Genomic DNA, 20,914 nt, shown 5'->3' on the forward strand with positions numbered 1-20,914 from the left:
TCGGTTCCCCGTGTCTCACCATGCAGCAGGACGTAAACCCTGGACCGCAGGGGGTTCTTCAGCGCCACGTTGTTGACCTGACACTCGAAGCTGGCTTCTAGGTCATATCGGGTCAGCGTGGTGCGCAGCTCGCTCGAGGTCACAGCAGTGCCGTCGGGGGACAGAGTAGAACTCGCGACACCTGATGATGTGAAAAAGCAGTACGGGTCAATTGTGAGAAAAACATGAAACGAATTTGGCTCGAACGAAATGCACATAATGTGTATTATTTTTGCTACGAAAATCCTTGCTGGTCGTAATACTCTTGGGTAGAAGGTTTATGACCTTAACCACATCAAGTGGCAGCAGGGAGTGTTTTGTCCACTAAGCGATATTCAGGGCTCTGATATTAATCATCCGTTCTATTTGTGTCGTTGGAAATCAAGCGACTGATCATTCTTTGTCAGAATGAATAACCAATGTATTGAAAATGACTCCCAAAGATTCTATCTTTAGAGCGAGTGGCGTGGGAAGAAAAATGATCATTTGTAGTGTCTGGCGCTTAGATTGTTGACTGCCGTAAGGATGTTGACATACAATTTTGTATTTTATAAATTCTGCATCTAGTAAAACGAATGCTAGAGAAAGTCATCGAACACCAATAATATTTTGCCTCGTGCTCTGTTGAAACAAGATGGCCAATGACCATGGCTGATCCCGGGAATTTGAGTTCAAACACCCCGGCTTGTACCGAATATTGGCAGCAAAAGATTCCGAGGATTGTTGATTGACGGTGTAGTAAGAGCCATGGTTACTGTATTTATTTCTAAAAGAACTCCATCTTACAAGACGAAAAAGGGCAAATTGAAATGAGTTTTATGCGATTCGTCTGCCCGAAAGAAAGTGAAACACCAATGACCCCATGTTTCTGGTATATTGTCTGACCTCCCATGTTGATGGTGTCGTTCCACCAGGTGACGGAGGCGGCCGGCTTGCCCCCAGCCGACTCGCACTTGAGGTACAGCTGGGCGTCCTCTTCAAACGGACCAATGATAGAGCCGGCCTCCGTGCCGTCCTTCAGCAGAATCCTGGCCTTCTTCGGTTTGGCTGTGAATACAGCGGTGACGAGCTTAGAATATAGCGGTGTGGACACTGAAACGGCCTCGGTTGGTCACGATAGCCGCAGCCCTATGAATAAAATCAATTATAGTTTGGTTTTAGCAAATGTCTATTTCTGTTGCTGACCGGCGTATATTCTTTTGTGACGTCGGTTTTGGTGTGAGACAAACTAAATTTTGACAAATGCAATGTCTCTCTTCATAGACCTCGTTAGGAAAAGAATACAACTGTGTAGGACTAGGGTCAACAGATGCTATATTCTCAAGTGTTTAAGCTGAGACAGCAAGACAGCTACGCTACATACGCTAGATGCGTACAAACATTATTGTCCAATGTCTTATTTGGATGCGGATGACGAACTTCTCTCATGGCAGCCCAGTAACTGACTGCTTTGCTATGGACTTGTTGAGATGACCCCGTCCATAATTGGACTATTTGTAAGCGGTTGCCCTTGATGCCAGAAACAAAGTAGTGACATTACAGACAACCGAATCAGACCAGGCGACCCCTCGGGACAACCACCAGATTGGATGGCGATTTTATCGTGCTCTTCAATTTGGAGCAATTTCACTTGTATCTGATATCTGTACCCTAGTAACATGCCGAGCCATAATCAGTAACGTTTCAAAAGTCAAAATGATAATTCCAAAACAGACATTTGTATTTTTAAGTTGAACTGAAACGAAATAGCAATGCGGTAAATGCGTACATTAGTGTCGAATCGCTTTACTCGAACTCTGCTTCCTCTCAATTAAAGCGCAGGACTTGGCTTTGGATTCATTCACGCCGTTTGTGTCCCATATGATAGATGCATTCACCAGATAACTAGCCACCGCGCACAGTTGCCATTACCATATTCAGTCCCCTTCATTCCCTGCCACCGCCTTTGGACGGTTGCGAGCCGCTGCATCTGGCCCGTTCTCAACCGCTCCCTGCACACCCCGGGATCAACGCGAGTGGATCCGAGACGTCACACAGCTCGGAAAGCGGAGCATTCGAGACAGCTCGGTGGCCGATATACACGGCAGTTTGTTCGGGACGGCCAGCCGAATTGGTGGTGCCGCTCATGGTGAACACGATCCCACAGACCAGTGCGGCTATTGGTGCTGTCCCGTATCTTCCAAAGGGTCATCGTCGAACGGTTGGATCGGCCGTTTGGCTGGCAACAATGTTTGTCGTTCAATTAGGGTCATTGGCGATGGCCTGTGTCCTGACACGCCATTGTGACCCGTGATGCCTGCTCGGCGCTCGCCTCATATCAGTTACGGTCAGGGTAAGATATTATAGCCGATTCCCAGGTCTTCCGAGTGCCACAGAATGATATCCCAAATCAAAGCAGGGTTCGCTTGGGCATATTGTATGCATTCCTTCATAATTACTACACACGTTTTACTTTTTACCGTGACAGGCGACACAAGCTGTTTTATTGTCCAAGGAGGTGAATAAAGCAGCATCAGAAATGCAGTACTGCTACATGTGTTTCATGGCCTAAACTTACCTATGGTGGTGAGGTTGACGAACTGAATGACGGCACAGTTGTCGCGGACCTCCAGATACGTCAGCTCACACTTGTACAAGCTCTCGTCATCAGCCTTCAGGTTACGGATCTGCAGTTCCGATACTGGGGATCCCTTGATGTATTCAAAGAAGCCTCTGGAAAAGACAAACTGAAGTTAATACTTGCTGTCTCAATGGGACCAAGATCGGTTAAGGATCTGCAGTGGAACATAAAATAGATTATACGATTAGTTCAACTGATTACTACATTGTTTATTTTCATAATCCCTTTGCTGAATGAACTGAGTTATTATTTCCTCCAAAGCCCTGTCAGAGCAGTCAACTCTAGTTAGAGAGTCCAGCCTCCCCCGGCCATCTTCCAGACGGCTATCTTGTCTAATTGCAGAGAAATCACTCGAAAATATTCCAGACGTCTGTGTGTATCATGGCGGGGCTGCAGGGTTGATACGAATTGCATTTTATTTAGGATTAAATAAAATATTTAGAATTATTTTGCAAGCACCATCTGAAATAAACGATAGATCATTTATACGGTGGGCAACCAATGACCATGGTTTTCGTTTTTACATCGTCCGTCCCAGTCCCCGAACAAATATAACAAATGACAAACAATTTTTATAGGCATTCACACCACACATCAAAGCGAGCACGCTGTATCAGAACTGAGCCGTTCTCAGCGCAGTCCACAGCAAAGCACCACCAATGCCACTTACAACGAGTAAATCCTTTACCCGCGGACTATCTTTGTCGGCCGGCATGCATCGATTCTGGTGTGTGGGAAAGATCGGAGAGCGCTTGTGGTAATTTATTAGCCGTTCACAGGGCGCCTGGTTGAGATTTGCTGAGACAAATGGCGTCCTGATGCGACACACTGCAGACGACGGTCGGGCGGCGGCGTTGATATGCGAGCTAGTGGGAAGGGGGGGGGGGGGGCGCGAATTCCGGAAAATGGGAGGATGACAGTTAGCTGTGATACCGTTAGCTGTGAATGTAGTCCAACGCAAGAGTGTGTTGGAATGATTGTTTTTAATTTGTGAATTAATTGCATTGCTACTACCATAGACTGCTACATATCATAGATATGTATAGATACATAGATATGTACATAGATATGTAGTCTATTTATACATAGATATGTAGTAGTCTATGCTACTACCTATATATAAATAATGCAGAGCACGACCCAGCCGAGTAGTTGCTGCTCGATTGAAGGCATTTGTTCTTACATGTAAGATTTTCTTCATTGCTTTTATGTGGACCAATACGATTTTTTCAGTAGGAGCTCTCGTTTATTGCCTGTAGCTGACATACAAAGGCCTCAACATAAGCGTTTATCTGTTATCAAGGAAATAGCAAATGTTTCGGTAATGTAAATGTTGGCCTCGTTAGCTTCATTTTCTGCAATATATCGGCCTTTGATCAACGCGATATTCACATTGGCCTTATACTGGGGTTTATATTTTGATCACAACGAGTATTTGATGTAGGTTTAATAACGTATTGGTGTTTCATGAGATGCAAACAGCTGCTCGTAAGCATATCATGCATAATACATAAACTAGCAACTCGCACATGTAAAACCAACACCCGGTGCGCTAGGATTCCACGGTCAATAAAATTAACGATGCGTCCTTCAGGCTAATTAGTGTGACTCAATCTCCGCACATCCCGGTTGATGGAGTGGAGCGTCCTGCCCTGTGATGACACGATTTACGCGGTAATTTCCGCCGCTCCAAGATGGCCGGTGAACAACCGATTTGACCCGCAGCAACGCCGATTTACCGGAGTCTTCTGAGAAACATAACTGACCTGTCCTGAACGATATCCTCAGGGCCTCGTTTCATATAGCGGGTCCGTAGCTTACGCCAGTTTTTGGGCTTGTATTGCAAGCGCATGTGAGGCGATAAATTCATTTGCCCTTCTCCCTTCTGTTCTTGCTTGCAACATAAATAAATTCAACGATTCAAGCTATCGTCATCGCTTCACAGGCACTTGCAATACAATACCAAAAAACCGGCGTAAGTTACGGACTCGCTTTATGAAACAAGGCCCTGGAGCCTCAGCACCATGCCTATCGTGAAGTATGTCATAGAGTTTCGATGCCATTGCCATACCAGTCCCGAAACATGTCCCAAGTCCCAGCACAATGCCATCCCCGAAGCAGACATAGTTTTTAGCCTCTAGGCACCATACCTGACCTGAAGGATATTCCAGCGATTCGGCACCATACCTGCCCTGAAGCATGTTCTCGCTGGTGTCAACATTGGCCAGCTCCGAGTAGATGAAGACCCGAGTGTCTCCGTCGCCGCGGTACCACTGGATGTTGTGTACCTCGCCGCACTTTTCCTCGTCGATTTCACAGGGCAGTCTGACCGAGTCCCCGACCAGGCCCGTGATGTCGATCTGCTGTACCCGACCTGGAATGATACAGAACAAAGGGTGTCATTTATTACTAAGGCCCATGCACTGAATGTGGTGTTCAGGCACAAGATTTAGAAAGTCAGTCACTGATTTGAAAGCTGCCTTTCTTAAAGGTAGTGTGCCAGCTTTCTTGGACCATATGGAGTTAATGACCGGGATAAGGAGAACCGGATTTTTAGAACTTATCCATACCTTCAAAACTTATGGAAACGTCTTAAATTCTTCAAATTTTGAGTACCCCAGTGCGAAATTCGCCCCGACGGGTTGTCGGTCGTACCCCAACCACATTTCACACCACTATGAACAATAAATGCACACACTAAAATCGCTATTACCGATAGGCTCATCCAATCAAGTTTCGATAAACCCGTTCATCATCATCTCCTGCGGTTTCGAACACGCCTGTTAGGTGGCTTCTGATGCTCGTCGAGGTCGGAATTTCCAAATACGCGTGGTGCGTCGGGCCGCGGCATATTTACGTCTGGACAACGAGTTGCGTTGGAGAGGCCGGAAATAGTGGCGATTTCAGGACCGCAAGAATGGACCGTCATTGGAATGATTCTTTTTTAAACCGTGCACTGTTTTCGGCCAGAATTTAATAGCTACTACAAAATATTTTGTAACTACGTTTCCACCAAGAATGAATGCCATCAGGGCTAAATTTTTACTACTTTTGCATTTTGTCAAGAAGCATATAGTGCTGTTATATTGCAGTTTTAGCGCGTTTGTTACAAAATATGAAGCGAATAAGCGTCAGTGTAATTCATCAGTGCCAGAAGATAACTTGAGTGGGAGATATGCTAATTTGAATTGCTCTTGTCCAATGTCCATCCACTAGAAGTAGAAGTTATTAAATATTTTGCTTTGTGTATTCCAAAAGGAGAGGGAACTATTTTATTTGTGCCTTCATGTCAGAATTGAAGGTGGATCTTTAAATTTTCAAGGCAGTTTACAAACAAGCATTTGGTCTTTCTCGTATATAAGCAGTGGCTAAGAAGAAAAGGTTGATCAATCCTGAAGTTCAGTCATCGTACCTCAACTTGGCAGCAAGATCCCCAAGGACAGAGGATACCTATATTGTATACCTGTCCTGTAAATCAAAGCATTTTTGTGCCTACAAAGGCTAAAGTTCTTTGTGGTGTGTTCGGAGTGAGGCTATATGGCCGTTTTTGTTGTCTGTTTATGTGTAGATTGAATAATTGAATATAACTGTGACCCTGTCACTGTGCTTGTTTGTATACTTACTATGGTCAAACAGGGAACAGCACATTCACATAACATACTCACCTGGCACCTAACTCATAGCTGTACCCTGCACTCTGCAGGATCTGTACTTGTTCATGTCTCGAGCATTAACAAAGCACTTAAGTAGCTTAGTAATCATTTCCCACATTTTCTGAGCATCTAACATGACATACAGCAGTGCAGAGCAGCTTCAGAGAAGAAACACTTTAAATGCACAGACTCACACCAGCCACCCAATGAGCCAGTTCCTCAGTTGACTGTTTCCCTGGATGCAGCTTGGCAAGGTGAGCTAACTATTGGCAAGTTGAAGGTTAGCAGGTAAGATTGAGTTAGGTTGAGTACCTACCTATAACTGGGTGCTACTGCTATGCAGGTCTTGGGTAGGCTGCAAATATGTGTGATGATTGAGGTTAGGTAAGCTGTCAGGTTATTCAGGTATGCTCATTGCTCAGGTCACATTTTTATGGACACTTGGCAAATAAAAAACTAACATAACCTTATCTAAGCTAACCCGACTAAACCTACACAACTGCTGACTATACAAACTAAGCACCTACCTACTTGTGCCTACATCTCGTACCATGTCAAGGTAGAGTTCCTTGGTGGAAGATAACCCTCAGTACCTTTTTTATCCCAGCCCTGTGAAGAAAACTAATACTTCTAAGCTCTGAGTCACTGCTGGCCATCCACAGGAAGAAACGCTGAGACTGAGAGCTTTGCCATTGTATATTGGACCAACAATCACTATCACGAATGACTATGAACACATTATATGATCACATCGTTGCATGGATTGTCACATTGACAATTTTATAACAATCCTTTTTTCAAGAAATACAGTAATGATTAACATCAAAATCAACATAAAGTGGATTTAGTGATCCAAGCTTTCTCCTCCAGTAGCAATGGAATGATCGCATGTTTCATTTGCCAGACACTGAGTACCTACCTGATGCACATTACAAGCTGCATAGCATCTAAGCATAGTATCAGCTGCCAAAGTCCATTCATTCTAGATTTTTAACTTCATAGCACTAATTTATCTTGCTGTTGTAAGTTATCATTCAATATTCATACCAATACATCAATATGCGCAGTGCGCTCATCAGTCAACATTTTCTGGCATGATCCTGTCCTGCTCAGCGCGCTCTTCAGTATTACTCCAAGATCTGCAATATTATAGCTTGTTTTCGGCCAATAAGCTCTTTTAATTTTACTTTTTCTTGCTGATATATGAGCCTGTTTAACTTGCGTTTATCAACCAAAATTTCATAACTTCAAGTTCTACTTGATATTGATATTGCTCAATGCTCAGGAGTCAGGACCTCTGTCAGCCTCCTGGATACCTCGGATTGTATTCAGTCACATGCTTCTTAAATATGATATAAGTCAATCTTAAGGGATTCAAAACATCCAACAAAAAGACGCACAAGAGTACGGAAACCACCAGATAAACTTAAAAAGCGCATTGGAACAGATCCAAGTGGTGCTCCATTTGTTTGTTTACAATGATTGTAGTGCTGATGTATTTTTAGGACTCTGGAGGTCGGCTTATAAAAAATAAAACGTTTTTACAAAAATTGTAAGGCAAGTAATATTTATCAGAAAGAACTAAAATATTCAAAAGCCAAACACTATGAAATACATGAATCGGAACGAAAAAGTAACCCAAAAATCAAGCCTAATCACCGGCTCCTAAAACTGCAACAAAATCAGCACTTTTCCCCGCAACTCGTTGTCCAGACGTAAATATGCCGGGACGCGCGCTCTGACTTCGGCCAAGAAAAATGCGTCAGCTGATCATTGTCATTTCTGCCACTTGCGTGTGGTGTAATGGGGTCATAACTTAAGAGACGGCTGTTTCATATCAATTATTTTACATAAAATCATATTTCAAACCACAAATTAATGTTCGACAGCCAAATTTAAGAAACAATACCAATACGGGCTTACAGTTTAAGGCTCGACATTGTGTTGTCTACGATTAGACAGCTGATAACTCATTCCCGTACGTCGTATGGTCGTAACACTATAATGACCTTTGCTTATTGTCACAAGTGCGCCGCATGCGCCGCGTCGGGCAACGATTGTTGCCCGACGCCTGTTTGCAGGTGAGCCCACTACAGTTGTTATACATATCTAAAAACCGATAAACTTTTAGGCGAAAAAGGCACTATTCCAGGCCCATTTTTGATTTTTTTTTTTGCGATATTAGGTAAAAACAGAAGCTTCTTATCCTAGGAAAAATAAAACGGGAAATCTTTCAAAGGTGGCACACTACCTTTAACTGCCACTATTGGTACCGCGTCGCAGTCATAAGTGCAATGCCCACAACAAAGTCGCAACGTTGCAGCTATCGCGTTGTTCGGAGGCAGATTCCCTCTGTCATACTTCTGCGCTGGCTGTGTGCGGACATTTTCTGCCCATCTTTTATAGTTTCGTAGAAGAAAAAAAACTTGTTCAGGATATCTAAAGGAACAATCACTTTCTAGTTTGTACCTGTCCATACAATCTACCTTCTTACCAGGATGATTTATCACCCAGTAACTGAAGCCTTTCACATAATTAATTCAGGTCCATGGAAGCACAGTCACCCACAACAGCACCCTTTGACAGTAATGACACCTTCAGACACAACATTTACTGCGTACAAATTAATTAATGGTTCACCTGGGATGGTAGCGTAATTAGTTTTTGCACGCAGCCCTGTGCTGCACCATTTTTCACCCGTGACAGGGTACGATGTAAGGAAGTGTTCATCTTGGTTTTCATCATCCTGAGCAGAGGACCACGGAAGTAAACCAATTAAAACAACGTAATTAGAATTTCAATGGCAAAGTTTCGTTGTGCGAGAAGCGCATATCTGCGTGAATAGGCACCTTTTCCCTGATTATTATTTGCAGGATCAAACAATTACGAGTATAGCAAATATCTTTATCCATTCCAAGCCACGGCAACGGGACTTTAAGCCACTGCTTCTTGCGTTCTCCCTAAACATCGACTCCCGTTCCGTGCGGCGCCGGCTGCGTCATACATAAAGATGACGTTACCGATCTGTGTGGCCCCGGGGAATGATCGTTTGAGCTGCCGCACAGTGCCACCGGATGATGATCGATGCGACCAATATTGATGACACGGGGATAATTAATCACGCGTCGACAAATGGGGCCTGACTGGCAGTGTCCACCCTCACGCACCCAACCGCGGAGGGGGAAGGAGAAGGGCAGGAGGGGACGAATGGTGGTGAAGGAGACTCCCAACGCCAAATCTGAGCAGATTTTCTTTCAGAATAGCTCAACCAGCCGACCGACTAACCGTAAAGTCTACTAGTAAATTACAGATCAGTTTAAGCTGCTTCGACGTTTCCTATAATTGCTGCGGGTGGGGATAACCTGTGGTCAATGGCAGAGGTCGCGTTGCAGGTCTGATCCTCTGTAATCTGATCTGTAATCTCTCTGTGTGCAGTACGGTATATCGGCACGTCGAAGGCTCAACTTCTACCTTCTATTTTATTTCTTAGCATTCATATTTCTATAAGTGTTCAATTAAATGTATTGATCGGTGTCGGAAAACTTCGCAGTACGAGCGGTTACTTCTACAAGAACTAGCTGTAGGTCTCTTAACCTCAGTAACTTCAGAAAAATGAGTATGCTGAAAAAAACTGTATGAAACCATATGAACCGAGAGGTTCGAGAGGTGAATGATAATAATTGCATGCCCTGCCGAGACCTACGAGACCAAGCTCACATGACTTTCACCCTCTCCCTGACTGACCCCAAACTAAACCGAACCGATGCGTGAGTTTGAACGCCTGCGCGGCCGACTGGGAGTTGTAACGACGACCGACCGCCGCTGGTGCGTCACGAGGTCTCCTTACGACCGACGTCATTGAGCTTCGGCGACCACGTGCCGGGCAGACGACCCAACTCGGCTCTGGACTTGTCCAATTACAGTCCGGCCAGCCACATACTTCGGAAGTCCAAACTACACTGATGTGTTGTTCGCTTACCGACAGAAAGTGTTCCACGTCCTGTCCCTATTGCATGTGTGTGATGGTTTCTAATCCATGAATACAAAATTATCGTATCAAATAAAGGTAAAAATGGCTGCTAATTAAATGCATGATTGGTGAGTAATTGATGAATGAATTAATGCATGATTGTGCAGCTAAAATATGAATGAAAGGAAAACAGGTTAGGGTAGTGAGGGAGGAAAATAGTTAATGTAAAGACGTGGGCATTTCCCTAAATTTATGAGCGTCGGCTCAGAATTAAACAATATGCGTAACGTCCCTTTTGATCGCTTCCTTTCAATTACCGAAATGTCTAAATTATTACCTTGAATCTTGAAAGCTTATTGAAATAGAAATAATACTTTTACGTTATGAAGCTACTATGCATGTTCCTTGTTCACGGTTGTCTTTGTTCATCTTTCTGGCCTTTTCGAACCGTGAGTCTCCACTTGTTCCACCAACTCCCTCCCAAATGGCAGCTCGATGCAGCGAGTTACGGTAGAAGGGCACACGTGCGCTCCAGATCGAAATCAAATCACGCGCATCAGGCCGGCTCTCCGTCGCCGCAATCTAGTGCGGACGCTCTCTGTTGAGCTGCCGCGGACGCCGGGCGAGCGCCGCTTCCTCAGCCTGGAACTACTTCAGGCGCGCGCCGAGTGCGGATCGAATCACCGCTCGAGTTTGCTGCCGGTTCGGCCGGCTCTGTCCGTGTCGCGGCCGGCTGAGGGGCGCTCTGGGCCGCTGCGCCGGCGGCTACCCGGCCGGACCAGGTCGGACGCTGATTTGCTCGTCGGCTGAAATCGCCTCGGGCGGTCCGACCTTCGAGGATCTCTAGCTGACAGATTAGCCTGATCAGCTGGTGGTCCGCGGAGCGGCGGACTCCAAATGGTGGCGAGGGCGCGACGTGTGGCAGGCGGGATCAGAGACTTACGTCATGTCCGCTGCATTCTGAACAAACGCAGCACGATCTGGCAAACAGTGTGGAAATTCCCCGTCCGTCTCCTGCTGCGGAGCTGGAGAAAAGTCGTCAAGTTGCGGACGGCACGCCTAGCAGCACAGCTTCCAGTTACGACCGGAGTCAATTGAGTGGAACAGTCGCAGTTCTTTTTGCACACCGAGATTAAGTTGTTCGCCTTTTTGTTGGCTAGAACAAAGCGCCGTTTTCCAATCAGTCGATGGCACGTTCGCTCTGGGACCGCGCCGGGACTTATGGCAACCGGAAGGTTTCATCACAGAACGGTCGGGCAGGGGCTGTTGCCGAACGTCTCATCATTGTTGGGAAACTAACTTCGGCCACGTGTCTGGTGAAACATGATCAGACACAATGTGCCGGGGAGTGTCCCACTTTATCTTTACGGAAAACGGCCTAATGCAATTTGACTTGGAGATGGGCGCTGGAGACAAAATGCGATGAGACATATTAAAAAAAACTGTTAAAACCATGCTGTTGAATGTTGAAACCCTGATTTGGTAAGGATGGAACATATCTGATTTGAAACAAGGCATTGCCCCTTCTAAATGCGATGGATTTTTGGACCGACTAGCTATACCGAGCCTTTGATCAATATAATACCTTTTGCGTGCCAGATTGTAAAGCGGGGCTCCAAGAAATCCGCGCAGGTCCGTGGTCCAAGAGCACACTGGGACTCATCAGATATGGGCCGTATCGGACAAAATCACTGGCGGAAACGACAGGCGGAAGTCGACCATCATTCATTATGGTAGTATCAGATCACCGTGCGCAGATAGAGTGCATCGATTGCCGTATGTAGGTCACCTCACTGCTGGCGGTGACTTGTCTTCTCACTAGCATCTTTATTTTACCCAAACGCATGGTGATTCATTCACCAACGCACTCATCTTCATGGCAATAATTTAGCCATTCGCGTGCATTCAACCACCACTAAATGACTAAAAACCGCCTCTTGCTCAACAACCTAACGGGTAAACTCAGTAAACCCAAGTCACGGCAGCTCCTCCGTCCTTGACCCTGTTGGTAACTCCTCTAACTCCAACTCCGTCTATTACGAGACCTTGACCGCCAGTACCAACTCCCCTCACCATTAACCCGACTGTTCGGCTGACGCCCCTCCTCAGAACCCTACATCTGCCGGCCGGCCCGCGCCGCCGCTACCCACTATCTCAGATTGTATTATCCAATAAATGCCAGTTTCAGGTCGGCCCGGGAGCTGAATTTGCCCGGCCGAAGGTCGGATGTGTCCAGCTTAATCACCACTCTCAAAAACGAGCCGCCCCCAGGGCCAGTCCCGAATCCGTCCTATCTCGTCCAGTAGTAAGTTCACTTAATTGGTGTCCGTTTCATTGTGGCACAATTAGTGAGTTAGCCGTCCTTAAATTAAGGCGATAAATTACTGCGAAATGCGCTGAAGCTTCCAACGTTGAAGGGTGCGTTTCAGACTGAGGAATGCTACTTCCTCATTCGAAAGTGTCAAGAAATTCAATAAAACCAGGAGTTAAATCAAAAGGCGCACTACTGAGGGACGGAAAAGGAGCGCAAAAATGGAGATAGATGGTTCCGGCGAAAGCCTATAAAATATTTGGTTCATTTGTTTACTTATTATTGTTTATCATAGCATATCAGCAATGAGCACTCACTGGCTATTGCAGGTTTATACGGCATTGGCTAATGCTTGAAGCCATAGGCAGCACACGCCGCCAACTGCATGTTCTGCCTCCAACATCTCACGCAAAGTGCAACTGCAATCGTACCCAGTGCCAGATCCCTGCACTTGCTGCCTTGCGAAATGAGTTACACCGTGACGTGGTGAGACGTATGAAATGTTCCGGGAAATGTCAGAATAATTTATAATTACTTACTAACATTTGTGCTGACGTTCATATCCTGTTGCACGTTACATTAAAACATTACAACGATGCATCTTTGTGGAATGCATTAAAAAGACAAGCCGCGGCCAAAATGTTATTGAGGAATGTGGCTATAGAATAAAGACATCTCTTAACGAAGTTTAATGGCCATGTCACGTTTGATATAACATCAAATGAAGACACTGCAGCTCGATATTTCTTTAGTTGATGTTTTCATTCCAGGAATCGGATTATGAGATCTCATAAGTATCACGATTTAGGGCAAAGCTTGTTAATTTTTCCATCAGCAACTTTTCCAGTTGTGTTGTTTTCAGACATTGCAGTAACAGCTATATCATTTGCATGTGCATTCATGTTGTTGAAAGAAAAGGACGATTCCAAATGCTATCTGATAAGCATCAATAGTTGTTTACTGAAGTAACTACTAGAACAAAACACTAGAGATCTGACATAGCTCAGTTCCATCTCTTCTTGCAGCGACACATAATACAATGACTCACGCTTCAAGAAATGTTGAGACGAGACACCTTATGACAGGATAACGAACTTCCATAACGTTCTAAATGTCATGCCACCCTGGCAGTGCGAGTTTCATCACTGTCATAATGACACTAGCAGGAGCCGACGCACAAACTAAGACATTCATTTTCATAGAGGTCTTAGCCGCCTACCCTAAGGCACAGCTCGGCATTAATGACACCGGATTCGTAGAGCTCAGCGGAATTCGTCAAGTTTACGACCCAGGAACGAGGGCATCGTTAGAACGAAACCCTCTTATGTCGATTGTGCGGACAAAGGTAGGATTCTTAGCGCCACGCAATTAAATTCCTGTAACCATATTGTAACAGACCGGCAAAGGCACCATTGATTTCAAATTTGTCCCCTCATCGCGGTGAGGACTACTGATACACTGAGGCATAAGTGGGTGTGGCATAACCAGCTGCATAAATTTTTGGTATCCCTTTGTTTTCACACTCATCCAAAATCCATACAGATCAAGACAAGGATGTCCATTAAGCCTCGCAATTCCTCCGCGAAAGCGTTCGTGTGGGGCCAAAGACGGACCCCTGGTGGATGCTGAAGTGTGTCGGCCCTCTCCCCATGCATCAGACCGAGTGTTCACTGTTGACAGAGCTTCCTGTCTATGTTTGATCAGCAGTATGCAAAGCGGTGACGACCGCTCAGAACAAAGCGTGCATTTCCATAGCAAAGAGATGCGGGAAACGATCGGCCACCCGCCGGCAGCACAAACAGGGCTTCCCGCGATAAGACAACCACTTAATTAGGACATCGGCAGCCGCTGTTTTCGTGCGCGGAACGCGATACGGTGGTTATGACAGACAGGCTCACTGGGGAATTGAGGCGGAGGTTGGAAGCAGAGAGCGGTGTTCAGGAAAACCCGAGTCTCTCAAGAAGTGAAACGTAAAAAACGGAACCAATCATAATCACTTGACAGACTGCTGAAGATAATCGCCCTCACACACTAAGGCATTCGTTATCTTCATTTCACTTTTTTTGTAACTATGTCAGCATGTCCCGTACTGCTATCGTTTTCATCAAGCAAATATGTCGTCCACTGTAGGTATATGCTTATTAAGACCCATTGCGTGTTTGGTTGAAATGCACGTCTGTTAATTAGGGCAATAACATATTGTGAAACATAAATGTCAATGCATGATATGCCGATTAAACACTAACAGATGATTTAGTTTGTCAAAATTTTAACTTCAGACCAAATGATCACTCTAATCTCACTAACAAACAAATTCTAAAGGTCTCGTTCAAAGTGCTGACTGGGGTCTCGCTAAAACAGGCGCCTCTCTACACAGCCCTCATTGTACTCGTTAGCTCTCGGACAGACCGCCTCCCAGCGCCACTCCCACCGTTTGTCAATGAGTAAAGGTCTGACCTCTCGACCGCCGTGGCCCGGTGTCTGTCGAGGGTCGGCCGGCGGCCATGTGACCGCCCCCATACAGGATCGATCAGACGGGGCCGGTCCCGCCGCCTCAGGCGCCTCAAAGCGCCGCGCGGCGTGACGGGTCAGGGGACAGCGCGCCACCGAAAGACAGCGTTGCCATGTAGAATAATGTAGAATGTTTTAGGGGACGGCTTAGATAACACTAGGAGTGAGCATTTTACGACGGCTTGAGAGGGACCATTGTATGGCAAAGCTCGAAGAGATAATCCGCAATCGGTTGACATAATCTGGTCCGGAAATGGTGAAATATTTAATGCGTTGTCCGTTTGTTATCATGAGTAACAAGTGGTTGGGGCCGGCCAATAAAAGCGGGAACCTATAGCAACATGGGTCGCTAATTTAGAGTCGTGAATGCGTTTGACGACCTACCCTTATAGCGATTAAGGATAGGAGTAAATGCAAAATGTGTTAGGAAGCAGATTTAGAATGTTGAGGAATGACCGGAACATCAAAGCACACTTTTCCATCCCGTCTCAGGTAATAAGCAGAAATTACATCAAATGAACAGGAAAACATCGTCTGCTGGTCACAGCTGCAGGCTGCGGGATATAAAGGGGAGGGTTACAAAATTGGTCGAGGGTATCTGTGAGAGGGGCGGCAGAACGCCAGCCCCTCGGAGAGACAATAGGGACTGGTTTTGGGCCAACAGTCCCGGTGGGACAGGCCGGGACGATATCCCCTCCCGTGACGGCTCTGAGGCCACAGAAACGACCGTCGCCGCCCGCCGCCGCAGGAGCGACCGCCGCTGAAAAGTGACCGGTCGATGGCGGGCGGCTGGAGGTGAAATCTCAACAAATGACCGCACTCCCCCGGCCCAGACCGGTGTTAACAATTAACATTATATATTTTCACTGCTTAAAACCACACAATTTCGTCAAATTAATTAATTAGCACTATGATCCCACTAATTGTGTGATTTCAAGCGCGTTATGTCAATGCCAAAAATTGAGAGCGCAGCGACTGGTCTGACATCCTGACGTTTTCAGCAATTAAGTATCGTTGATGACGAATGCAAGGCTGGGTATAGGACTGACTGGCTAGTTCGTTGTTCGGCATAATGCTGCTGTCCTTTTTAAATATCAAATTGCATGATGGCGTGCTACTTAATGGTTCCAGTTCCAGGTGCTACTTGAACATTTCAGTTGTGTCGTAGTTCGTAACAGCCCATATGATTTCCTCCCATTAGAAATGATCAATCAGCTAATAACTAGATCTGCACTTATAGTTCACTTATAAGCAGATCGCATCTCAGGTTCACCAACCAGGCATGCCAAAATTGATTTTCCATTTCAGGGACCTCCTATCCAGTGTGCGATAGTCCCAAATGAACGCTATTTGATCCCTCAATCCAATTAAGTAAGACTGACCCAATAACTAGACCGCCGAGAACCAGCAAGAACTTGTCCTCCAATAAGCGTTAATCAGGGCCCCGGATCAGTAATCAAGGTCCGCCTCTGATGCAATGAACGGTCCGGACTTTCAGCTGGCCCGGACATAATCCAATACAGTAGCAACGCAAAGACCGGCTGTCACGGAGCTCAACTACAGAGCTAGTTGATGTACAATTTGGTGCCAACACCGGCTCGTATCGAAAAGAAGGATGATCAACGACGTTAGGATGCTAAGCTAAAGAAGGTCCAGCTCGGAAATTCGTGGTGGAATGTGTGGATTGGCATTCGCCTTTCGTAAAGTTATAATTTTAATCTTGCATTACTCGTTCAAGAAGACTGTCCAGTGTCCACTGTCCAGTGTCCATCAACACGCTAAGACACAACATTATATCGTTAATGTTCCCTTTATCTGCGGCAAGTAAATATGCCACCAGTCACAACGCATCTCTCCCCCCCCCCCCCCCCCGACACCAATGTGTCACAGACTATACCGCACCACACCCACATCCACAATACCACAGGGTCATAGGCATTCCTAACCTCGAACCCCCGTCCCCCATACCACAGTGTCACAGACTATATTCCGACCCCTGGGCCCACGTCCCCCATACCACAGGGTCACAGGCAATAGACCGGAGACCGGAGCTCCAGTGGTGCCAGTTGGCGGACAGCCCATAGCCAGAACGGCAGATTGAGGGATCAGCGAGACATTGTCCGATTTCACGCCCACTCGACCGTGAACACAGACAGACAGACAGACAGACAGACATACAGACAGACAGACGGCAGATATGGCTACAGACACACAATATTGTCTTCATCATGAACTGAGAGAGGTAACTATCGCAACATATCGCATAGGCGTGGAGTGGAAGTATGTAGTAACAAGGACCTTGGCGGACAGCGAATGTTCATAAGTATGAGGATTGAGGAAGCGCCTTCATCTGCATTGTGTGCATCAGCTGCAACCTGCATTTCGTTGTTTCCATTGCCAGGCAATGAAAATACCGGCTGCCATTGTACCCCTAGTCTTACACCCTCAGCGGCATATTGCAATGTAGTCCATGATAATCTGGTTATGAACAACCATGGGGTACACCATTTCATTTTAGCAGCCTGCTATGACCAGCCGACATTTTCGAATTGAATTCGGCTGAATTTTCATTAGTCACATTGGTCTCGCTGTCAGCAGAGTTCACTTCGATCGTGTCAAGTGGTGGTGGTGGAGGCTCGACCGCTGTGACCAATGATCGGAGCGAATTGTGCGCAGAATGTGCACGTGTATAGTTATTGATATTGTTGGAAGCCCAAGACGAATCTTGTTGAGCATTACAGTTCGAAAGCTTGCGATATATGTAGGGGAGAGTGGGGTAATTTGGCCGCTTTTTTTAGAAAACGATGTAACTTAAAATTGACGACACATTTCTGCATTTTCTCAACGCTGGCAAGTGTCGCATTCATTTTTATTTACTGGGAAGTGAACTTGAAATGATAGAGTAATTACTTATATTGAAATTGTGACGTATTACAAAGGTCTGCAAGGCGGCCAAATTGCCCCACTAGCAGGGTTATTTGGCCGGGGGTGTGGGGCAATTTGGCCGGTGTTAGTTTGCGGTCAGAATTTTCTGTTATATTGCGAGTCAGCTTCAGATTCAGCAATGACGTGTGTCTTATGACGCATTTACCACATTTTGGAGGTTGACTCATGGGGTCACAGGGGTCAAAATAGCCAAATTAGCGGCTCTAGATGCGAAGACAGTTTTTTACGAATAACTTTTGAAGTAATCAAGCTAGGCCAAAACTTCGAGTACCATCGTAATTCTCTCGTCATTCCGCATCGAAACATATATGTGTTGACCTCGAGAAGTCAAGGTCAAAGGTTGACCTCAGGTCACGTTACCTCAGGTCGCTTGACCTCAAGGTCACGTGATTTCAAGGTCATCATGCATATCATTCGATGCGCCTTGGCGAGCTGAACAGAATGAGACCATTTGTGCGGCTGTACCATTTTTATGTAAGGATTTATTAGCAAAAAACGTTTGGTAACCTTTGATGACGTCACATGCTCTTACAGTTGACCAATCGGAAGTAAGGCATCAAAGTAGTCAAAGTTGGTCATGAATTATGTCATTTATGGTACAATTGACCATGAAAACTCGGCCGTCCCAGCATAGTGACCATGAGCGCACCGGCCAAGTTGCCCCGCTAGTCCCGGCCAAATTACCCCATATTGCCATTCTGAAAATGTTTGTGTATAAAGTCATCAAGGCTATACGGAATTAGATGAAATTGCTCTTGGAACCGCTGAACACCCCCAAGAATGGCGCTATAATGTCTGAATTCGTTTTTAGCACAAATACTACATGTTATACAACTTTGTAAACAGAAGTAAAAGTTACAATTTTCTAATGAAATTAACGTTTTATTAATTTTAAATAAAACTACGAGGGGCAAAGTTTTGACATTTGTCCTCCAGTTATTTCTACCCATGACAAATGAATAGAGACTAGAGTTATTTCACTCACTTTTATTAGACATCGTACAGGTGGGGGCGGCCAATTTACACCACCGGCCAAATTACCCCACTCTCCCCTACAAACGACTTCATGATGAACTTAACACGGTGATCTCTCTCTCTCTCTCTTTCTCTCTCTCTCTCTCTCTCTCTCTCTCTCTCTCTCTCTCTCTCTCTCTCTCTCTCTCTCTCTCTCTCTCTCTCTCTCTCTCTCTCTCTCCCTCCCCCTCCCCCTCAATCTCTCCACCAACTTTCTTCTCTTTTTCCATCTCCCTCTTTTCTCACTTTCTGGTTGCTATTTAGCTTCACCTACAGCGCTACGCTATGCCCTCGACAAGATCATCCCTATCCGATTCCCTCAGGGGAGGGGAGTAGGGAAGGACGTCAGGTCAGCTCAGGGCCACTCAGTTTCCGGAGCCAAAGCCTGTCTAATTGAGCCGGCTGGTGGGACTTCCTTCCCATCGACCAGTCGGCGGGAGGACTGCCCCCAGTGACAATATGAGCGCGCTATGGAAGACGATACAGGGGGGGGGGGGGGCTGGGAGCTGCTAGTTGAGCTTAAGGAATGTCTCAAATGACAGTATATAAGCACTTTGGTAGACCATACACTATACAGAGACAACAGCAGACAGCAGATACCACTGTTGGAATGTGATATGCGTAAGTGTTTGAAACTTAGGCAAAACACTATGGTATGGAACTCATGTGTAGTTCATTACAGATTAAAAATGTTTTATAGACTTAACATGACTTAATACTTAATAGTGAGTTTGAATTTAAATAATTCAAATATTATTTCGTCCTAGCAATTTGTGCTACATTACAAATGAAATAATTCACTCGGCCGGCATTAAACAGTCGGTGCTTCTGACACCCGGTAATCAATACTCGCTGCTGTCATTCTGCCTGGAAGTGCTGCTCAAAACGAAACGAACCAAGTAATCTGACATACAATCCGACACGGCAAAACATAGCCAGCGGCGTAACAAGTTTGACAGCACAAGAGACGTGGCGCACAGTTCTGACGCACTGAGACGGGCTAATTGAACAATTGCAACCGCTAATTATAGATCACAACAGGTAGTCGACGCTGTTCGCAGTATTTGGGTTACATAGAGCCACTATTCTGGACTTTGTCCCAGAACTGACGCATCAAAAATGTTGTAAAGTAAAACGCGGCTGGTGACACAGTAACTATGGAGATAACAAGCTAAACAACCTAATTAATCTATGATATGTATGATTACGAGCGAGCGAGCGCAGCGAGCGAAGCGAAGTCTTTTCAATATAAGGGAAAAATCTCAGTATGAGCGGCCCGGCCCGGCCCGGCCCGGCCTGTAACGCTTTTGAGAGGCTTATATCTCAGCAACCGCTGGACCGATTGCCCTGCAGTCTTTTTTGCTGGGTAGCCCCATCCCTTCTACCCCGTAATTGACTACTTTTGATGCATCTCAGTGACCGTCGTGGCACGTGCCACGTGAAAAGCCAAGGGTGTTCAAGCTGATTGCAAAAATAGTGATTTTGATAGGCTCATATCTCAGCAGCCGCTTGGGCGATTGTCTTGCGGTAATTTTTGTAGGGTAGCTTCATCCCTTCTACCAAAGGTCGGATACTCTTGGTCTATGTGAGTGACCCCCACTGCACGTGCAAAATACAAAAAGAAGGGGTGCCAAATTTGTTCCCATTTCAATAACTCGGTAGTTACTCGGGCGATTTCGCTAAAACTTGGCATACAGGTAGGCACCCACCAGGCAATGCATTCCCATGTGTTGCGGGTCGGGGTGCTACTGCACGTGCGCACGTGCAGGGGGTGCTTCCAGATCTCGAGAACGGCTGGGCCGATTGCGCTCAAATTTGGTACACGGTTGGGGACCAGCTAGTAGGGTGCC

General features: G+C 45.8%; 1 protein-coding gene across 4 annotated transcripts in view; it reads right to left on the minus strand.

Moving 5' to 3' along the window:
* The window catches only part of LOC122385833 (hemicentin-1-like), a 55,250-nt gene that overhangs the window by 16,116 nt on the left and 18,220 nt on the right, over positions 1-20,914 (minus strand). For all 4 annotated transcript variants that reach the window (XR_006257271.1, XR_006257272.1, XM_043374410.1 and 1 more), the window contains exons 2-5: positions 4,847-5,033; positions 2,597-2,751; positions 925-1,086; positions 20-181 (exon numbers count right to left, since the gene is read on the minus strand). Coding sequence is in view for 2 of the 4 variants with exons in the window: in XM_043374410.1 (XP_043230345.1) it covers positions 20-181; positions 925-1,086; positions 2,597-2,751; positions 4,847-5,033 (666 nt within the window). In the remaining 2 variants the exon portion in view is untranslated. The remainder of the gene's footprint in view (positions 1-19; positions 182-924; positions 1,087-2,596; positions 2,752-4,846; positions 5,034-20,914) is intronic.

The sequence above is a fragment of the Amphibalanus amphitrite genome, unplaced genomic scaffold (assembly GCF_019059575.1).
Source record: "Amphibalanus amphitrite isolate SeventyFive unplaced genomic scaffold, NRLGWU_Aamphi_draft 000233F_arrow, whole genome shotgun sequence".
NCBI classification, from domain to species: Eukaryota; Metazoa; Arthropoda; class Thecostraca; order Balanomorpha; family Balanidae; genus Amphibalanus; species Amphibalanus amphitrite.